This window comes from Balaenoptera musculus, chromosome 5 (genome assembly GCF_009873245.2).
Source record: "Balaenoptera musculus isolate JJ_BM4_2016_0621 chromosome 5, mBalMus1.pri.v3, whole genome shotgun sequence".
In the NCBI taxonomy this organism is placed as follows: Eukaryota; Metazoa; Chordata; class Mammalia; order Artiodactyla; family Balaenopteridae; genus Balaenoptera; species Balaenoptera musculus.
In genome coordinates this window covers 18,371,752-18,393,886 of record NC_045789.1, presented here as the reverse complement: position 1 = coordinate 18,393,886, position 22,135 = coordinate 18,371,752, and the positions used below count along the sequence as shown (strand labels likewise).

Sequence of the window (22,135 nt, the reverse complement as noted above, 5' to 3'; positions counted from 1 at the left end):
AATTTAAAATTTAAAAAATTTTGAATTATGATTTTATGTAATTCTTTTTATATAATTATTTTAAGTTTATATAATTCTTATATGTTAGAAAATACTTTCTAATACATAAGAAAATAATATTCTCTAGAAACAGTTTAGCAGTCTTATTGCACTTTGATTGCTTTTATAAATGCCATGCCATCATTTGCCCTAGAAAATGTATTTTATGCTTGAGAGTCAAAAAAGAAAGGAAAAATACAACAGATCTTGGTTTGGGGGCTAGTTGGTCTTTATTAGGTAACTGAGCTTGAAGTTTTCCATATGATAATTTATATTAGTATGAAATGGGCATCCCCCTTCCATTTTTAATTGAAATTTATTATTTAGTTCCTATTCAATAATGATGTAATATTTTAAGGATATATATGAAATGGGGATTTAAAGACCTTAACTAACTTGCCAAAAGGCTATACTAAACAATTAATTAATTTACGGAAAAGCAGAGATTCCATCCTCTATCTCTTTGATTTCTTGTATCATTTGGTCAATTGAAAATTCAGTTTAATCATCACTGATGACCATATATATCATAGATAGTTAACTTTGCTCTTGACTAGTTGTATAATTTAATTTTCACAATTTCTTAATTTTAAAATAAATGTATTAATTTTCAAAAGTAATATAAGTTCAAAATTTTATCACAAGTTTGAATACAATTAACTCTTTAGTAGTTCAAAAGCTGTAACAGAAATTTCAGACATTGCAAATTTAAATACTTTCAGAGTGAGAGAGTACCGAGTGAGATTTGTAGGATTTAAGATAATAGTAAGAGGGACTTCCCTGGTGGTCCAGTGGTTAAGAATCCGAGCTTGCAATGCAGGGAGCACGGGTTTGATCCCTGGTAGGGGAACTAAGATCCAACATGCCGGGAGGTGAGGCCAAAACAAACAAACAAACAAAACAATAAAAATAAAGTGGTAAAAGAAGTGTCTTTAAAAAAAAAAGATAATAATAAGAAGTAATGAACTGGAGACCTTATACCCTGCCTAAAGGACAACTATTATTGATTGTCACCAATAGAAATACAGGTTCAGAGATCCTAAATGTTTAATTTTTCAAGAAAAGTTGGTGAAGCAGATTTTTATCAGAAATTTCCTGATTATTTAAATGTTGACAACTAATTCCAATTTCTAAAACTTCGTTAAAAAAATCCTTCTGCAGATTATATGTGGCCCATGGACTGCTGGTTTGCAAGCTCTGTTACAGACATGTCTATCATCACTATCGGGTAATGCTGTTAAATTAGAAGCAGAAGACTGACCTGAATCTGTAGTGACTCTATAACTGAACAAACAAGTATTTACTGAATGCCAATAAGAAATATGAAACACTGAGCAACTAAAATTATTGAATTATTGAATGTGTTATAGAAGTCCAAGAAGTGAGAGGTGTCCAGAGAACAATAAGAGGTCAGTATGAGAGGTCAGAAGTAGTTTTCATGAGCTAGACTAAGGAGAATGAATATGAAAAGTTATTCTAGAAGAAGGGGTAACATGAACAGTGGTGTCTTGGTGGTATCACTGACGAAGAATATTTAGGATAAAAGAAGATGTATTTCAGAGAGCAGTGAGAAATACAAGAGAGGTAGCAGACTTCTATGGACCTTGAAAGCTAAGCAGAGTTTAGATTTGATGTGATCGACAGTTGAAGCAATATTAGATCTTGAGTAGGGAAGTGACATGATCAATGTGGTGTCTTAAAAAAAGATGGTCATAGCACATAGAAAAGACTGGAGAGCACAGTCTAGTATCGAGAGGCCAACTAAGAAATGGTCTCAGTAGTAGCTGAGGTAAGGGCCTGGACTCTAGCAATAGAAATGGGTAGAGTTTCCCACTATCCTATTTACCTGAATGAATCCTTGTTATTAGCTTGTTTGTATATGTGTGTGTGTGTGTGTGTGTGTGTGTGCACCTATGTGTGTGTGTGCACTTTTTTTTCATTAACAGATTGGAGCTGGCCTAGTATAATGAACAGAACACTAGTTAAGGAGTTAGAAAATAAAGATTCTAGATCTGACACTGACCCTAACTAAATGTGTGAAATTGGGCATGTCTCTTAATCTCACTGAGCCTCAGCTCCATAATCTGGACAGAAAGAGACAGAGCCAGATAGATGTCATTGTTTGAGGCCCTGGGTCTTACAATTCCGAAAACCAACAATCTGAAGTATTCAGATAAAAATGTAATCTCTGGTTTCTTTTGAAAAGTCCGAAAATCTGGCTTCCTTGGGCCCTCATCTGTACATGGCAAAACCGGCTGGAGCTGAGTAGGGCATTCCTCTTTTAGGCTGGGCACATACTCTCTTAGTTGGCCATAGTCCCACCATTTCCCGTTGTAGCCCTTCGGTGAGACCCAGCATTAGTTACAATTCATCATGCTTTCATTGCTGTTTTTTTATTATGGTAGAGAAACATTTTTCTAAACTTTGTCTTTTATCAAAGGTGAGAAAATGAAAGACAAAAAGAAAGACATTTTGTCAAGAAAAACGAAAGAAAGCATACATTTTTATGGAAATAAAGTATTCCTTTAGATTTAATATGCAAAAGAAAAAGAGTGCATATGTGTGAAAAGATCACCATTTAACCCTCTTTAATCATATAGTTTCATTTGAGTTTGGAAACCCTGTAATACATGTTGGAAACCTATTGAAAAAAATATCTAAGGAGTGAAATGATTAGATTCACATTTTAGAAAGAGTACTCTAGAAGCATGCAAGAACTTAAGAGGGGGAATGCTGAAAGAACATCTGTTAGACTAGTAAAGTGGTTTCAAGAGGTGAACTGACATGTTTACAGTGGAGAAAGGAGGAGAGGATTGATTCAAGCAGGTAGAACTATTAGAATTTAGGGAACCCAAAGGGTGTTGGAAGTAGAATGATTCTAGATTTTAGGAATGGTTGACTGGATAAATGGTGATATCACCCAGGGAGTTACGGAATGCATAAGGAAGAAAAAGTCTTGGGAAAAGGTGAGGTAGTATAGCATTACTCTACAGCAGGAGTTGGCCAACTACAGCCCACCGCCTGTTTTTATACAACCCACAAGTCAAATGGCTTCACATTTGTAAATGGTTGAAAAAAGTCAAAAGAAGAATATATTTCATAATGTGTAAATCATATGAAATTCAAATTTCAGTGTCCACAAATAGAGTTTTATTGGGACATAATTCATTCCTTTATTTATTGTCTACACCTGTGTTCACTTCACTATGACAGAGGTGAGTCGTTGAGACAGCAACCATATGTGGTACTCTCATCACTTTACACTGTTGCTTGATGTACTACAAATTGCAGTGACACAGCTATGATTGTTCAGTGTTTCAAGTACCATGTGTATTGCCATACCACAACATTTCACTTTGACCATCACATCAAAACGAAAAGAGAAAAGTATACTTCAAATATCATGCTTTTAATGTTTAAAGTGGCATATGGATTATTTTGTTACTGAATGAAATGGCAAACCACTGTATCACACAATGACACTATAGCTACGCTAGAAAAATTCAACATATATCTATATTACCAGACTAAGTATTCATCATATTCACAATTCATAGGAAAGTAATCGTCAGAGGAATTAGAAAATACAAAACAAAGTACCTCTGGGAGGTTGGGATTGACATATATACACTACTGATACTATGTATCAAATAGATAATGAGAACCTACTGTATAGCACAGGGAACTCTACTCAAAGCTCTGTGGTGACCTAAATGGGAAGGAAATCCAAAAAAGAGGGGATATATGTATACGTATAGCTGATTCACTTTGCTGTACAGTATACACTAACACAACATTGTAAAGCAACTATACTCCAATAAAAATTTTAAAAAATAAATGAAACAAAGTACCTCATCACAGCAGAATTTCTTCACAAAAAGAAAAAGTGAAAATGAAGTTGCAAACAAACTAAGTTTCTAAGGGCCTCACTTATTAGTCAAGCAAGGAAAGCTGTTTACTCATGGTGAGTTAATTAAACTGTATTTTGACTATAGCAGTTTCCAGAGGAGGAAAAAACTTGTTTAAGAAAAGCCTTTCAGTGAGAATAGCTACCTGAAGAGGTAAGGGCACTGGGAGCTATATCAATATTCAATTAAAAGACAAGGCAAATAATTTTAAAAAGGTTTTCCTTGGTTCTTGATAAATTAACAGATAGATATTTGCGATACTGCATAGTGTTCTTATTTTCGAGAAGTCAAGGCTGAACGTGAAGTGACTGAAGAAGAGCCTCTATAAAGACTGCATAGAAGAGGCAAAAATATTTTTAAAGTTGAGAAAACATTAATTCAGTACAACCTGAAGTGGAATCTATTAAGATGTGTTACATCTGATGGTGGTAAAAAACATGTGAGGAACAGAAAAAGGCTTAGTTGAATAAATTTACAAAGTCTGTGAAAATAAGGTGTTTAAAGTCTATGTTTCTTCATTATGTTATTAATCAGCAGGTATTTTATGGGAAAAATATTTTAAACTAACATGTATGATTGAACCAATAGTATCAACTTCATTCACACTCACAGATTTAACCACTGTCGGTTGTTTGTACTTTGATAAGAAATAGAAGCTGCATATCCTAACTTGCCTTACCACACAACAGCTTAAGGGCTTAGCAGTTGTACGGTTTTACAGTGATTTTTTTTTTTTTTTAGCTCAATGGTGAGACTGAAATTTCTGAACAAAAAGAAGTGCCTTCAACCATTATTATCAAACAATGAATACCTTTGGAAATTATATTTTGCTGCAGATTTGATAATGTCTCCTTGAATCTGACCTGAAAGTCAAGGCAAAACAGTGCTTATATGTGAAACATACTGTGTTAAGTCATTTTGACAACATTTTCAAATCACAAGTAACCATCAATCTGCTTTATACATTTCTTGTGCTGTCAAAAGCTAAAAACAAGAAGATCTCTGTGCATATACAAATGTGCAACAGATATATTATGCAAGCTCAAACTACAGTTCCAGCAGTGTTTTTCAGACCTCACTGCAAGTGCAAAAGAAACTTCCTTATATCAAAATCCATTTAACTATGCAATTGAGGACTTTCAATTGGTTAATCTGCAATGTAAACAGCATACTAAATGGAAACTATCAAGAAAATCTAAAAGAATTCTATACCTTCCATACAATTAATGGGATTATTAAGATCATATGCCCATGATTGACAGCAGCATTTGGTAGTACCTGTCTGTGCGAAAACATGTTTCAAAGACAAAATCAATTAAATGCCCTTACAGATCTGCATTAACAAATGAACAACTGCAATCAATTTTGATGATAGGGTAACTGGAAATCCCAATTAAATGAAACTGCTATCTCAAAAAAGGAATTACAATCTTTTCATTTGGAGACCTGTATTTTACAATAAATCATGTTCAATTCATGTTATATTTTGAATTTAGTCAATAAAAATTTTGTGGATATTTGCTTTTTCTCATATATAGGTTCACTCTTATCTATGTAATATCCTTGATTTTGCCTCTCGGCCTACAAAGCCTAAAATACTTACCATCTGGCCCTTTATGTAAAAAGTTTGCAGACCTCTGCTTTATGGTGATGCTATTCAAAGTGCAGCATCGTCTGGGAAATGTCTTGACAAGGCAAATTCTTGGCCCATCTCACACCTACTGAATCAGAATTTCTGAGGGTGAGCCCAGTAATTTTTTTTTTAACAAGCTTATAGGTGATTCTTATGCAAGCTAAAGTGTGAGAATCAATGCTCTCAAACAGGATTTTAGAGACTTAGCTCTGTCCCCTTGGATAAATTATTTCTTTGAGTAAATAAAATTGGGATAGTGTCCCCCACTTCACAGAACTGTTGAAGAGATTAAAACTATTTAAAAAAAATTAAAAAATGTAAAGTTTAACATGATTACTGACATCAATAATTCTTAATAAATGGTAATAAATGATAATTACTACTTCGAAGGTGTAGTGGGGCCTCCTTGCACCAGCCCATGAGATAATTAAATTTTTAGGAATTTTGTGAAGCAGTTATTAAAATAGCCATTATCAAAAATTAAATTTTATAAACTTAAAATTAAATAAGTTATATTAAAACAAAGTTATTAATAGTCAAAACTCATCACTACTTAATTACTTTACTACATTTTATTATTATGTGTGCTCATGAGGCTATTATGTCTGTATGGTGGATATATTATATAATGGTGTGCTGCATCTCATTTCTTCCCGACTATGCATTCACAGGAAATCAACCACCACAAATCAGAGCTTTTTTGGAGAAAGGCTTCTGGCAAAACATTAATCAACATACCTCTGGTTATCATTATTAAAAATTACACAATGAATTCAGTTTTGAACTCAATGAGTTTGAACTGACTATGCACGTAGGGATGTCTAACCATCTACTAGATAAAAAGATAGAGCTCAGATATATATTTTTAGGCATCAGTAGCATATAGACAGTAGTTGAAGCCATAAACATGGACAAAATTGAGCAAAACAGCCTTTAGAGAAGGGGTCAGATACAGAAACCATACGGAAAAAGTTAATTTTGTGAACAAAAAGTCAGAAGGACTTTAGAGTTTATAAGTATAGCCAATTATGGCTAGCAGCTCAATTTAACTACTCCCATTTATCGCTATCCTAATTCTTAGTTTTAACTCCTGGACTGCTTCTACCAACAAAAGTTGTATAAATAGATGTACTGAGAGAATTACATTACTCTGCAATTTGAATTCAGCATCCATATCTTAGCCAGCATGGGTAATGGTATTTTAGGCCATCTATTTAGACAAGTCTAACAAATTGGTTCATACTCAGAAGTTTCTACCTCAAGGAGACATTGCCCTTCGAACAATAAAGAAAAACAAGTTATATAGGGATGATTATAACACACTTAAGACATCAATGATATTGAGTATATTTCAAAGTTTAGTTTCAAAGAATTACAGAATTTTAGAACCAAAATAGACTTTATAACCTATTCTGATACCTTAATTTTTTTTGGCTCTTCTCTCCATAAGAAAGAGCTGTTTGTCAAGTTATATGTCTAGGAAAGCATTTTAAATTAAATTTTTTCCTTATCAGTTATCTGAACATCTCATTATCTAAAATTAACATGGACTTCCCAAAGGAGATGATCTTCCTTCTCCATCCCTACTGATGTTCATGAGGGGATATTAAAAATTTACATAATTCTTTATGGCTGTTGCTGGTGCCTCTGATAACTCCAGAATCACCAAGTTCAGTTCAGCTGATCTGGAATCTCTGGAGAGAGCAATCACACTATTTCCCTAAAGGCACCTAGAAGCTCCAACATTCCACTGTGAAAATTAAAACTCTATGGTTCTCAAAATGAATTAAGGCTATTATAACTTCCCAAATAGTAGTACTAGAGACTTCAGAAAATATGACTCTGCCAAGGATAGTGAATCTAGCTCTCTCCCGTATGAAAAAAAAAAAGTGGGCATATACAAAATAGATATAAAGCCAATAAGAAAAATTATTGAACTAGTCAATATATAATCTATGCTCTTTTAAAACAATAAATTTTAGTGATTACCAGCTTACAAAAATATTTTATTGCTCTACCTTGACTTTTAAAGAATAAGTAAAAGTACCAATTTTAACTATTTATCTACGAAACTATTCCAGGACTTAGAAATGCAAGCCAAAACAAAAAAACAAAAAAACAAAAAAAAGACTTATGCGTAAGGCTTATACATACTTACAGAGAAAAAGAAAACTCCATGAATTAAGAGTGTAATTAGAGGTGAACATATAACTAGAGAAATCCCAAATTCATAAAGATGAATAATAAATAAAAAGTGATAAAACCATTCATTAGTAGAGTATCCTTTATGCAAACTGTCATGGAAAATTATAAAACCATTTCTAAACTCACTCTACATGACAGATACTGCAAAAACAGAAAGTATACTATACTGAGTCACAAAGACATAAAAAATGGAATGTCAAAGAAATGTGAGGCGCTATGGTGAGATTACAAATTGTTAGGCAAAAAAATAGCACGTGTCATTCCACATAAAGTGAGACATTTAAAAAATGTTTAAAGAAAACTATGCTTACGTACAGATCTTTAAATGGGGCAAGGAATATTGTACTGCTATACATAGTGAACTCTGTCTCCACTTACTCATTAGCCACTTAGCCTTTACAACTGACCTCCATAGCTATCATACCTCGTAAAGCTGCTTTTTAGAAAATACCCTAGGTAATATCCTAACCAAACTACATCAGCTTGGAGCCTTTTCTCAGTCCTATTACTCTTACTGTTCTGAAACAACAAGCCATTATTGACCATTCACTCTTGAAATCAACCATATGCCTATTCTAGTCTTTCACTCCTACCTACTACTGTCTTTTTTGGTGTCAAATCGTTTCATTCTTTTTCCTTAACAATGGGGCATTCTTCAAGATTCTTACCTTGGACAAATTTTCTTCTTTTTCTTTGTTGACTCTCATCCTCCTACCTAACTTCAAATATTATCTCAGGAAAATTGTGGATAACATCCAGATCTCTAGCTCAAATCCTCTCTTGAGAGTTAAAATAACTGTTAAATATTTTTTACCGAGTTTTGGTTGGTCAACTGATGTTTACTGCATAGCTCCTACATGCAAGACACTACTGTTAGGAAATGTATTCAAAACCTAATATGAGAGTCCCTGTCATCAAGAAGCAGAGAAGCTCAAAGGCAAACTAAACAGTCCAACACATCAGGTCCAAAACTGACTATTCATTCACGTTTCCTCTTCCAGTGGATTAAATAGATATTTAAAAGATTCCACATTCTCATTATTGCCCAGGCAACAATGTATGACTCCTTTCTTAATTCCATATTCTTTATTGCAATTTTCTATTCCCATTGCCACAGGCTGGTTCGGGACAGTATATATTTTCACCCAAACTGCAACCACCACCTTCTGAATTATTGTCCAGTTTCTCATCCAATCCATCCTGCACTCAACTGACAGATTAATTTTCCTAAACCACAGATGTGCTCCATCACTTACCTAAATAAAAATGTTTAACAGTCCCTCAATAGACAAGTCAAGTCTAAAAACTTCTTCGGCTTGACATTCAAGGTCCTCCATTATCTGTTCTTTACCTATTACAACTTTTTCATCTCTGTCACCCACTATTTCCTTACCTTTTGCTCCAGCCAAACATGGTTATTTAATCATATCCTGAAACTGTTTGAATGTTCCTATCTCTGTATCTTCCTTTATGTCATTCCTCTCCCTCTACTCCCATCCTGATTAAGTCTCCGTTCATTTCTACCTTTCAGAAGCTTAACCAACCATTAGATCAAATAACATCATTTTTCTGAAAACTCCTCTCCATCCTCTGAAACTATAAAATACGTTAAGGTCTTTTGTATCACTCATACTTTATTTCGTTACCTGTGTATGTAGAACATTATTCCTGTTAAGATTATAAGAAACCTGAAAAATGTTTTATTAATTTTTATCCTCCCACAGTACATTACATGTGGTTGATATTCAACAAATTACGCTGAATTTATAATAAAATATATACATAAAATAATAGCCATGGTCCATAAGACTACAAAGGAAGTTTCCTTCACTCTCTTATGGAGAAAAATCACTGCCACGAGAATATCTTTTTAAAAAATCACCTTACTTATTTCTTGAAAAGACATTAAAAAGTGATTTCTCCCCCACCATTAATCAGTACACCCCTTACGTATATATGAATTGTTATAATAACTTCCTTGGCTTCGAATATAACATTGCTTCCCAAGGTTTCAATTTTACATTATTGCATGTGCCTACTGATCACAAACTAAACCACTGAAAACAGCAGTGGTGGCTGCTCCAGAACCCGTACCTCTCAGACAACCCAACTTATTTTTTTTGAGAGAGAGAAGAGCAGTCATACTGTAATTATACTTCTCTGTTCCCACTTCCTTCACATCTCCATCACCTCCATAATACCTACCAACCCGAATGTTTGTTCAGAGCCCATACTTTCAGGTTCACAAGTTGAAAATAATAAGACAGGTTTCCAGTTCAACAATTAATTCACCAAAGATTTACTGAATACAAACTATGTGGTAAGCACTGTAGAGGACCCAAAAATTCATAAGACACAAATTTCATCTTCTGGAACACATGATTAAATGCACAACACACACACCTTAACAACTCCATTATAAAGCAGATTACGTAAGGGCTAGAAAGCTTCCAGCAAGGTACAAACAGAATGGTAAAAGGAGAGAGAGTGCTTCATCAAAGTATACCTGACAAGCTGCAAATGAGAGATGGATTTCTATTTGGACTTTCTTTGAAATCAAGTAAAGAATTCAAGATTTTCAAGATTAATTATTTTTAAGTAAATTATTTAAGTATTTTTTCACTGGTATTGCAACAGAAAGGAATTTTTTCTACTGAAAAGGTACAGATTTAACATGTAAGTTAAAATTTTAGTTAAACAGACTTTTTTTTAGCTCACCTTGAAACATGGGGAAATATATCTTATAGGCCAAACTTGTGCCTATAATTAAGAAGAAAATTTTTGTTATGTTCAAGGGAAAGACACAATGTGTCCAATAATCCGAACTAATATTTATTTAAAATTCTACTCCCAGAGAAAGACTAGATACATATAAATGGGCCGCCCAATTTTTACAGAAATCTGTCAGCATACCAATAGTACATTAAAAAGGAAAAAACTGAACAACTGAAAATAAAATTCTGGGACCTAGATTCATTTTTCATTCACACCACCTCCTCTTGTAACAATGATCTCTTCCTCATATACGGCCAAAGGTCTGAATCAGAGCTTGGAGCATTTGCTTTTCGAGTAGGCTCCATCGACACCAGATACTTCTTTGAAGATTCAGAGTTGCCATGACCTAACTCTGTACGTGTTGGGCAATGTATTGACAGATGAAAGGACCACACTCATCTCAAGCTTAAAATAACTTGCAGGGAAGGGGTGGGAAAAGTCCGAGTTGACAGATGCCAATGTAGCAAATTTTAAAAAGAGGAAACTATGATAGACAGGAATGGAAGCAAACTGGGGAACTTGCAGAAGTATGGCATTCCAAATTGCTACTATTTTTTTAAAACTTTCGTCTTTTAATTACATTACAGCATCCATGAGACGTTTCTGCAATTACTGAACTTAACAATTAAGCAACATATTATGAAAAAAATTTTTAGGTTTAAATTACATGCAGTTTTATAAAACATATTTGCTTTTAAATATCTCATCCAAAACTCTTGATATTAACGCGAAAGAACTAAAATCGGATTATGGAGATTTCGACAAGGGAAGCTGGGAAAGAATAACATTAAGTTCGGTAACATGTTACAGGCAGGTTGCAGTTTCCCTGCTACAGTAGGCAGGCGAAGGAACCAAGAAAATGGGTTGAGCACAGGAATATTGCACACTGTAGTCACCCAACACTAATTCAACAGATAGCGGGCTCTATCCATCCTTCCTCACGTTCCTCGTGGCCTCTGACAAGTCATCCTTTCAACCTATGAGACTGTCTGCTCTCCCCCCACCGAAAATAATTTCCGTGCAGGTTGTAAAATCTCCCGCACAAACTACTTGCTCACACCTCCTCGCCTTGGGATGGGCAGTCCCCAAGATGGGGAAAGGTCGCCCTGGCAGAGAAGTTACGTTAAGTGGTCTTTCCCGCGGTCCGCCCCGACCCTCCAGCCCAGCAGCCGCGGGAGAAAGGAAGCGGGCGGCCTCCGAAGAAACCGGGATGGGGCAGCGGATGCGAGCCCGCGAGGCAGGCTCTGTGGTGCCCGAGCACCGGCTCGGGCAGGAAGAATGGAGGAGGGGAGGCGAGGCAGCGAGGTGCCCGAGAGCCGGGCGGGCGGGCGGTCCGGCCCCGCGGCCCGACCCCACCCCGCACTCGGGACCCTCCCAGCCCGCGGACTCGGCGTGCGTTCCGCGTGCGCCGACTCTCCCCGGAGGAAGAGCCACTGCCTCACACCAGTGGATTCGAGAAATCTGGCAACTTTGCGCGAGAAATGCTTCCCACCCTGCAACACGCCGAGAAAGAGAAATATGTCAGGCGATGACGGGGGAGGAAGGATGACTTACCCATGGTCCTCCCAGAGGGTGAGGAGCCGGCAGGGCGAGGCGAAGGTCTCCGGTGCGGGCGGCGCGGCGCTGTGTCCTCCCTCTACCTCCGCCTCTCCTGCAGCCAGGGAGGGACCCGCGGGGGGTGGCCGCCGGGGAGGAGCAGCTACTGCTGCCGCTGCAGCTGCTGCAGGCGGCGCGGCCGCGGCGGGGACGAACGGCGAGGGGCGGGGCGGGGTAGGGCGGGGCGGGCGCAGCCTGCGGCGGGCGCGGCTCCGCGGGCGGGAGGCGGAGGCGCCGAGCCTGCTGGAGCGGCGTCCGCCTCGACGCGCGGTCTGGGAGCGCCCCGCCCTCCCCACCGAGCATGCTCAGTACTTCCCTTTTTTTTTTCCCCCCCGGGGCAAGAGAATCTGAAAGTGCTGGTGGGTGTGTATTTGCGGGCCGGCTACCGCCGCCGCGGAGGAGCTTGATGGCGGCAGCTTGAGGGGTGGAGGGTGAGCCTCAAGAAGGCAGGGCGCGGGGACGCTGAGCCCAAACTATTACCCTCCGGCTCGCTACCCCGACCCCACCAACCCACACCCAGAAAACGGGCCGGTGTTTATTACGGGGCAGCCCGGGTGCACAGGCGGGAATTTCCCGAAGGAGGAAACGCTGGGCCTCCTCAGACCTGGGAGGGTGGTCGGAAAGCAAAGCGGACGTCCTGAAACGAACCTGGAATAGACCTACTGGCGATGAGGCCAGCCCCTCTGGAGATAAGATACCTGGGGACGCCCGTTTTCAGAGCAGCCTGTGGGCTCGTTGGGCGGCCGCTGAGAAGGCGCTCAGTATTAGCGGGACAGTTAAGACCAGTTTAAAGAGAGAAGTCCGGGCAGCGAGAGGAGTGATCGCCCCGGGATGTCCTCGGAGAGTGTGTCGTCCTCCTTCCTAGAGGAGTGCGGCCTTCCTTTCCCCGGAGGACACCTGGAAAGCCACGTAACGAGGGTGCCCTGGCCGTCGGGCTCCACCCTCCCGGGATGTGCCCAGCTGTGCCCGGCTCCCGTGGAACGCGGCCGGAACAAGGTTGCCACGGCGGGAAAATAAAAGTCCACTGAGTCGGCTGCGGCCCCGCAGGGTCCGCCGGCCGGAGTTTCCTCGGTCCGCGGGGCCGCCGCCCGCTCCCGACACCCCCCTAACTGCGGGGAAAACCTGAGCCGCGCGCTCCCTTTTGAGGGCGCCCTCCCAACTGGGCATGCGCGCGGGGCGGAGGCTGGTCGTGGGTCCTCTACCCTGGGGGAGGAGGCTGGGGGAAACCTGCCATTTCTCCGCAGCCTGGTCGTGGCCTGAACGCTCTCTGGTGGCTGGGGGGAGGGATCAGGTCGCTCTACCGAGGCAGCAGCAACTGCAGTCCTGCAAGGGAAAGGGCGCCGTCAGCAGCACAACCTGTGAGAGGGAGATGCTGAATAGCTCAACGGAAATTCCTCTCCCTTTTCAACTTTTGCTCTTTCGACTCAAGTGTTGAGAAAAAGGTGCCCCTCGCCCTTCATCCGTGGCCCCTCTTAACAGTCATATCACAAGCACACAAGTCAGAATAGGCCTTGTAATTCGTTGAGCAGACAGCCGATTTTCTAAAACAAAAAGGAAACATGATGATAAAAAGGTTTGATAAAACAAGAAAATACAATAGAACTACAGAAGTGAAAACTATTAGACTTCTGTGATGCCCAAGACAATCAGGCTCTTCACTCCTACTACGCTGCTTTCCTTTGTGTGATATAAGAATGCTCTTGCTTTTTGCCTCAAAATAGTCTTACAGAACAGAATTAGTTACCTAGGGCTGCTAAGTACCACAAACTGGGTGGCTTAGGACAGCAGAAATGTATTTTCTTACAGTTCTAGAGGCCAGAAGTCTGAAATCGAAGTGTGGGCAGGCCCATGCTCACCCCGAAGGCACTAAGGAAAGATTTCCTCCCGGCCTCCCCTAGCTTCTGGTAGGTCCTTGGCCTATGGTAGCATAACAGCAGACTTCACATGGCATGTCTGTTGAAATTTTTCTTTTTTATGAGCACACCAGTCATTTTCGATTAGGGGCCCAACTACTCTAGTATGACCTCATCTTTAATTATATCCGCGGTGACCCTATTTCCAAATAAAGTCACATTCTGAGGTATTGGAGGTTAGGACTTCAACATATAAATTTTATAGGGAACGTGAGTCAATCCATAACACATACCGATGCAAGCTACACACATACACACACCCCCACACACACCCCTACCATGTTCCACTTTCATTTTGGAGCTCTCCAGAAGACTAGACCAGACTTGGGCCTTTGTATTGCTGCTCATTTTTTGTCCCTCTCTCTTTCTTTAACCTTACATTAATCTCTTCCAGATTCTCAAGTTCACTTGCTTCGTCTTTCCTGCTACCTTCCTTTTGTAGTTATATATTACAATAATTTCTAAGAGCATCTTTTACCTTTTGTTTGGATGCATAAATTGAAACTAGCAAAAGCAGCTGAAGAGGTTCTGTGACCTCCCACCTGACACTAGTTTAGGTGCCTTCTTTGTTCTGCTCGAATCCACAAGCCATCCCCTCAGCACCCCTACCAGTTAAAACCACAGGGCTGTCCAGGCAAACTGCATAGTGAATCCCATTGCACTGCTGTGTAACCATAGTGAGACCCAATACTGACTGCAACATGCAGATGTGGGCCGGTATAATGCCTACCCATTTCACACCAGTTCCCCTCCCCTTCCTTGTCTTCTCCTGTCATAGGAATGTCATAGGAATATCTTTTTATTCAAATCTTATCTATGTGAGGCCTTCCCTAGCCATTTTATCTAAAATTTCAACACTAGCCCCACTTCCATACTTTATTTTTTCCTTACCACTTATCACTAAAATAATATATATTTCGCTTATTAGCTATCACCCCATTTAAATTTAAGCTCTCCAAGGGCAGGAATTTTTGTCTGCCTTATTTGCCATTATGTCCTCAGTGCCAGAACAAATGCTCACAGAGCAAATGCTCAGTAAAAATCTGTTGTATGAATGAAAGTCTTTTCATTCTTTCTTTCAGAGTTTTTGTCTTTAAAAAGCAAGAATGGTGTCAATATTCTTTTAATAAACTCTAGCACCTTACCAAGTAAAATCAGTTATGCAATAAATATTGATGATGATGACAGCTGCTATCTGTGTTGTTTCTGTCTTAAACTATGAATCTTCTAAAGGGTAGGGACTAGTTTTTGTACTAATTTATTCACTCATTCGGTTAATAGAGATTTATTGAGTGCCTACTGTGTATCAGGCACTATAGTAGGCATTAGGGATAAAGAATAAACTATGGTCCCTGCTCTCAAAAAACTTATATATTAGAAAAATTCCTGTGATGAAACTTCCAGTCATTGATCACATAAATAGCTAGAAAATATACTCCTGATGTCAAAAGAGTTTTCCAGAATAAATCTACTAGTTCTCATGCTTCAGGTTAAGCAATGCTCAGGATTTGATTAGGCCTGCTACAAAGTGAAGGAGGAAATTCTATCCAGAAATACCTATATATTCATGAAGTATCACAGATTTATTTGTGTAACAAATTATTGGGGTAGGGGCAGGTGAAGAGAAGTATCAAGGAAAATGTTTATTAGAAAGGGTCATAAGCACTACCTTTTGACAAGGTTTATAACAAAACTTACCTCATTTATGCATGTAAACTTCAAAAGGTTAGAAGGTGCTTTAAATTCTGTAAAGGAAATGCACTGGGAGGGGCAGAGCAAGAGGAAGTAGAAAGAGAAGAGAAAGAATGTTCTTTAAAAGGTAAATAGGGAACTGATTGCCACTTCTTCCCCATGATGTTCTGAATAGCATTTAAGGGAATCTCACTGGAGTAGTTAACTGGACTTTGCAGTGATAAAAAATGGTTTGTCAGTGAACAGTCTTCTGCCTAAACTCTATAGTTTTGAAAGGCCTCAGTGGGGTTAGGCTAGTCCAGGTTGAACAACTGAAATGTCTTAACCCCTAGCTCACTGTAATCCTATCCCACCCCCTCCTCTCGTTTACTTCCTATATTAACCATTTTCTACATCTTATAAAATCTAAATTTTCTTTTTTCATAGTTTGTCACCTCAAATTACCAATGTCTACATATTGCAAACAATTATAGGCCTAGATTATATACATTTTTTATTTGTTTTGTTTTGTCCACAACACACGGCATGTGGGATCTCAGTTCCCCGACCAGGGATGGATCCTGTGCCCCCTGCATTGGAAGCACGGAGTCTTAACCACTGGACCACCAGGGAAGTCCTATATACGTTTTTCAGATGGGACGAAGCACTTTGCAATCAGTCAGGTAGTTGCTGAGCATCTCTTCTGAGCTCAGCACTGTGCTGGTGCTCTAAGAGATAGGTGTAGGTACGCATCATGCAAAACGAGAGTAGGAACAGTCTATTTTTAAAGTTTCTTCCTATTAGAAAATCGCCTAAATCTGTGAGTACTAACATATAAAGAACACTAGTCAAAGAAGTCAAAGATGGCTTCATAAGATGTGGATGGATAGAATATTTTTGAAGATATTATGAGAAGAAAGGAATCTATTCCAAGAGAGAAAGAGTATGAGCTAAGGCACAGAGACGTCATATTCATAAGACCATAGAAAGGTACATGTTGAGGCATATTGGGAAATAAGACTGAAAAATGTAGTAAGAGGGACAGATTATGAGGGCCTAAAATAGCCAAAGGAATTTGAACTTGATAAGGTAGGAAACAGGGAACCATTGAAAGTTTCTGAGAAATGGAATGTAGTGAAAACAATATAGGGGGCAGGAGAAGAAGTAGTAGATTTAAAAAAGCAATACTTACTGAGAGCATGTGACATTCTGTCTAGGAGTTAGGTACACAAGGGTGAATAAGAGGGTTTTGGCCCTCGAGGAGTACAGTGGTAGAGACAGACAAGTGAACAGAGTACATGCTGTAAGTAATAGGACAGAGTAGTGTGGAAGAATATAGGTAGGACATTTAACCCTGTCATGGAGAGCCTCCTGGAGAAGATGCCATCCAGCAGAGACCTGAAGGAGGAACAGAAGTCAACCAATCAAAAGGCTTTATGTACATGGGCCTGGAGACAAGAGTTTGCTTCTTTGAGGAACCTGCAAGCAGTTGGTGGCTACAGTGAGATGTGCACAGATGTGGGGAAAGGGAGAAGGTCATGGAACAAAGTGGACAAGTAAGAGGGATCAAATCTTGTAGGGCCTTGATGGCTGAGGTAAGATATTGGACAGTATCCTGAGGGCAGCAGGAAGCTACTGGAGGGTTTAAAGTTTGAAAATGACATAGTTAAATTTATATTTGAGTAGTTGCAAAGTGGAAAGTGCCTAAGAATGAGGTCTAGACTAGAAGCTGGGAGACTGTTGCAATATTCCAAATGTGAGCTGAACTGAAATAGAAGCAGTAGGGATAGAGAGTAATGGACAGTCCTGAGAAATACTAAGGAAGTGGTATTGGCTTGGTGATTGATCAGATGTTGTTTAGGATTGTTTATTTTAAATATATAGCAGCACTCAGGGTGAGGTATTATTATCTCAGCTTTACAAATGATGAAACATGTTAAGAGAGGTTAAATAATTTAACTTAGGATCTACAACTAATACATAAAGGAAGCAGAAGTCAAATCAAAGCCTCTCTGACTCAAATCCTCACTGCAATAATGTGTAGATAAATGTGTTGAGGGAAAATACCTTATATTTTGTGTGACCTCAACAGATTAAAAATACTATGTTGTAAAATATTTTTATTTGAAGTGAGTTTCATTGTCTTTAAAATAGTTTTTGTGTGCTCCTTCTTCTCTGAACTTTACAAGTTTAAAAGACAGAATCTCTGTGTTACTATACTATTTATGAGTATTGAATAAAGCTACTTTTGATTAAGATAGGCTCAGTTATTCCTGAAATAATATTTGGCCTATTTTAATTTCAGTTGGCTTTGCCATTCTGTTGCATTAAAAGGGGGGTTAGAAGTTTGCTATGCATCTAGGATTCTAAATCATGACATGCAGGGATATGTTCATTACGTTTGTATGTTTTTAGATGGTTTGGTAAGTACGGATAAACTTTGTTTCCTTTTCTTCCTGTAAACTTCAAATTTTTTTTTTTTTAAAGGTGAACTTTTTTTAAAAATTAATTAATTAATTAATTAATTAATTAATTAATTTATGGCTGTGTTGGGTCTTTGTTTCTGTGCGAGGGCTTTCTCTAGTTGTGGCAAGTGGGGGCCACTCCTCATCACGGTGCGCGGGCCTCTCACCATCGCGGCCTCTTTTGCTGCGGAGCGCAGGCTCAGCAATTGTGGCTCACGGGCCCACTTGCTCCGCGGCATGTGGGATCCTCCCAGACCAGGGCTCGAACCCGTGTCCCCCTCATTGGCAGGCAGACTCCCAACCACTGCGCCACCAGGGAAGCCCTAAACTTCAAATTTAACTCAGTCCTTAAAAGGTTTTTAGTGAGATACCAGCTCAGAAAGTGACATCTCAGTCTACAGACTGCTTACTGAGTTTTGTCGCCTCATTTTTTCTTTCATGTTTCATAATAATGAGAAAGTCGTGCCAAAGTAAAATGAATAGGTGGCGTGAGAACATTGAGACCTGATGGCTGAGTGCATTACCATGGAGGGAAAGGGAGTTCAAGACACAAGAATGCTGAGTCCTAGCCTACCTCTAACCACCTTTGTGGCAGTTAATTTTGTCTTTTGGGATAGTTCGCTGTGTCTCTGAGTCTTACATTTTGTCTTTGTAAATATTGTAAATTATAATAGGTCTGTCAAGGGGAGAAAACATGAACTGTCTTGCACATTTAAGGAATATTTTCCTCACGGTGCACGGTTCTGACAGAGGCATTCAGTTCTACTACCTAAGATTATCTCCACGCTCCAGCCCACCCACCCACATGTACATATCCTCACAAACTTGCTAGAGAAATCCTCCAAGTCTTAAAACATTTCATTTCTCCTACCCTGGACTGGCCTAAGGCAAAACTGGGATTTAACTGAAATTAGTCTGATGCTCTTGGGATTATTTATGTGTCAAAAACTCTCATGTATCAATAACACTAACATCTAATACTAACCACGTGAGTTAGATATTTTACAGATAGGGAAATGGAGAAACAAGATATTTTAATTAATTTGCCTAGTGTCACATGACCAATAAAAGGTAGAGCTGGAATTTGAACCAAGTCTGTTTGATTTCAAAGTCCACGCTCCTTCCATTTCATCGCATTGCCTCATGTAAACTTGTTTCCTCACCCCTAACCTCACCTCCACTGTAACACTTCATGAAAAAGAAACACCTGTATTTTATCTTACCTACTTCTCCACACTGGCAAGGTTAACTATCTGGTTCATGAATGATTTTCTTTTCAGAATTAAGGGAAGCTAATCTAGTGATCTATGCCAATAGGCTTATAACCATCCATTCCTCTTGTGAAACATATGTAAGCATTTTAAGAGTGGTGTTTTAGATAAAAATAAAGTAATTCAAAAGAGGAGTTCTGATTAGATTATCTTGCTTCCTTCGTACACTTTTTTTTTTTCTTCATATACTTTTGTGTAGCCCAAATCACCAGTAATTGCCCATTTTCCCTACTTAGGATTTTTCCAGATCCTTTTGAAGTCTCCACCATTTCCTTTTCAGGGGTCCTCTTTTATCCACTTTAAAATTCACCTGAAGACTTCCTTAAGGAGACATATTCTAACTTAATCTCATGCAACCCTGATTAAGAAGTTGTTAGTGCTTATAAAGCTCCTATAACAAAAACTGGCTTATTCAGACTTCTGAACAGAAAACCTCATTAACCAGCATGTCTCTTTACCTACAGTTCACTGATAATTGATTCTCATAATGATGATCCTGAAGATTCTAAAGTAGTAAAGACTGAATAAAGTTTGCTTAATGTATTTGTTTCCCATGGCTGCTGTAACAAATTACCACAAAATTATTGGCTTAAAACATCATAGATTTATTAGCTTACAGTTCTGGAGGTCAGAAGTCCAAATTGGAGTTCACTGGGCTAAAATCATGGTGTTAGAAAGAAGGGCTTTATCCCTTTTTGGAGGCTCTAGAGAAGCATCTGTTTCCTTGACTTTTCTAGCTTCTAGAGGCTGCCCACATTCCTTAGCTTGTGTGCTCCTTCCAGCCTGCAATCACATCCCTTCCTCTCACTCTCCTGACCATTTCTTTCCCTTTTAAGGGCCCTCATGATTATATTGGGCCCAGTAAAATAATCCAGGATCACCTTCCCATCTCATGATCCTTAATTTAATCACATCTGCAAAGTCCCTTCTGCCGTGTAAGGTAATATATTTTTTATTTTTTTCTTTTTCTTTTTATTGAAGTACAGTTGATTTACAATGTTGTTAGTTTCAGGTGTACAGCAAAGTGATTCAATTCTCTCTCTATATGTATATCTATTCTTTTTCAGGTTCTTTTCCATTATAAGTTATTACAAGATATTGAATATAGGTCCCTGTGCTATACAGTAGGTCCTTGTTTATCTGTTTTACATATAGTAGTGTATATCTGTTCATCCCAAACTCCTAATTTATCCCTCATCTCCTTTCCCCTTTGGTAACAATAAGTTTATTTTCTATGTCTTTGAATCTGTTTCCGTTTTGTAAATAAGTTCACTTGTATCATTTTTTTAATATTCCACATAGAAGTGATATCATGTTATTTGTCTTTTCTGTCTGACTTACGTCACTTAGTATATAATCTCTAGGTCCAAAGGTAACATACTGACAGGTTCCAGGGACTTGAACGTAGATATCTTGGGGGTGGAGGGGCATTATTCTGCCTACCTTGGTAGTTAATACTAAATTTATTTTGTTCCATTAAATGTATGACAATTAGCAAAAACCTATATGCATAGATGATACATATGTGATATGTATATGTGAGTGTACATGATAAATTTGTTAACTAGTTATTTAATCATGCTGGAAAATAGACTTTAATTTTTATTTTATATATGTGTTTTAATCATTTCATGGATATACATATTTGTCTTTCTAGATCCACTATCCAGATCCACTCTTTTATGTCCTTTTTTCCTTCCTAGAATCTAGTAATAGTTTTATTGGCTTGGCCAAAAAATTTCTTCAGTTTTTAACTAAAAATAAAAGACACATTTTTCATTTTCACCAAGAACTTTATTGAACAACGTATTCACCGTTTTGATCCACTCACTACCTTCTGCCATTTTTCAGGCAACTTCATAATTCCATCTTCCCAAAACTTTTTTATCTTTTTGAGCAAAGAACTGTTGCAGGTGCCTTTTACAGTCTTCCAGGGAATTGAAATTTTTTCCATTAGGAGAATTTTGTAAAGACGGAAATAAATGGAAATCCAAAGGTGCAATGTCTGGTGAATACGGCGGATGAATCAGAACTTCCCAGCCAAGCCGTAACAGTTTTTGCCTGGTCATCAAAGAAACACGCGGTCTTGCATTATCCTGATGGAAGATCATGCGTTTTCTGTTGACTAACTCCGGACGCTTTTCGTCGAGTACTGCTTTCATTTGGTCTAACTGGGAGCAGCACTTGTTGGAATGAATCATTTGGTTTTCCGGAAGGAGCTCATAACAGAGGACTCCCTTCCAATCCCACCATATACACAACATAACCTTCTTTGGATGAAGACTGGCCTTTGGTGTGGTTGGTGGTGGTTCATTTCACTTCCCCCATGATCTCTTCCATTCCACATTATTGTACAGTACCCACTTTTAATCGCCCGTCACAATTTGTGTTAAAAACAGAATATTTTTGTTATGTTTAAGTAAAGAATCACATGCGGAAATACGGTCAAGAAGGTTTTTGTCACTTAACTTATGTGCAACCCAAACATCTAAGAGATGTACATAACCAAGCTGGTGCAAATGATTTTCACCGCTTGATTTGGATATTTCGAGTATGTCGGCTATCTCCCGCGTGGTATAACGTTGATTGTTCTCAATTAATATCTCGATTTGATCGCTATCAACTTCAACTTGTCTACCCGACCGTGGAGATCGTCCAG

General features: G+C 38.7%; 1 protein-coding gene across 4 annotated transcripts in view; it reads right to left on the bottom strand.

Annotated features, from left to right (window-relative positions):
- Positions 1–22,135, bottom strand: part of RAP1GDS1 (Rap1 GTPase-GDP dissociation stimulator 1) — a 306,019-nt gene that overhangs the window by 178,293 nt on the left and 105,591 nt on the right. For 3 of the 4 annotated variants that reach the window (XM_036852828.1, XM_036852831.1, XM_036852827.1), the window contains exon 1: positions 12,115–12,313. The exons of the other annotated variant lie outside the window; for it this stretch is intronic. In XM_036852828.1, the coding sequence (XP_036708723.1) occupies positions 12,115–12,118 (4 nt within the window). In that variant the 5' untranslated portion in view covers positions 12,119–12,313. Of the gene's footprint in view, positions 1–12,114; positions 12,314–22,135 lie in introns of those variants that run through there. 4 annotated transcript variants of the gene reach the window in all.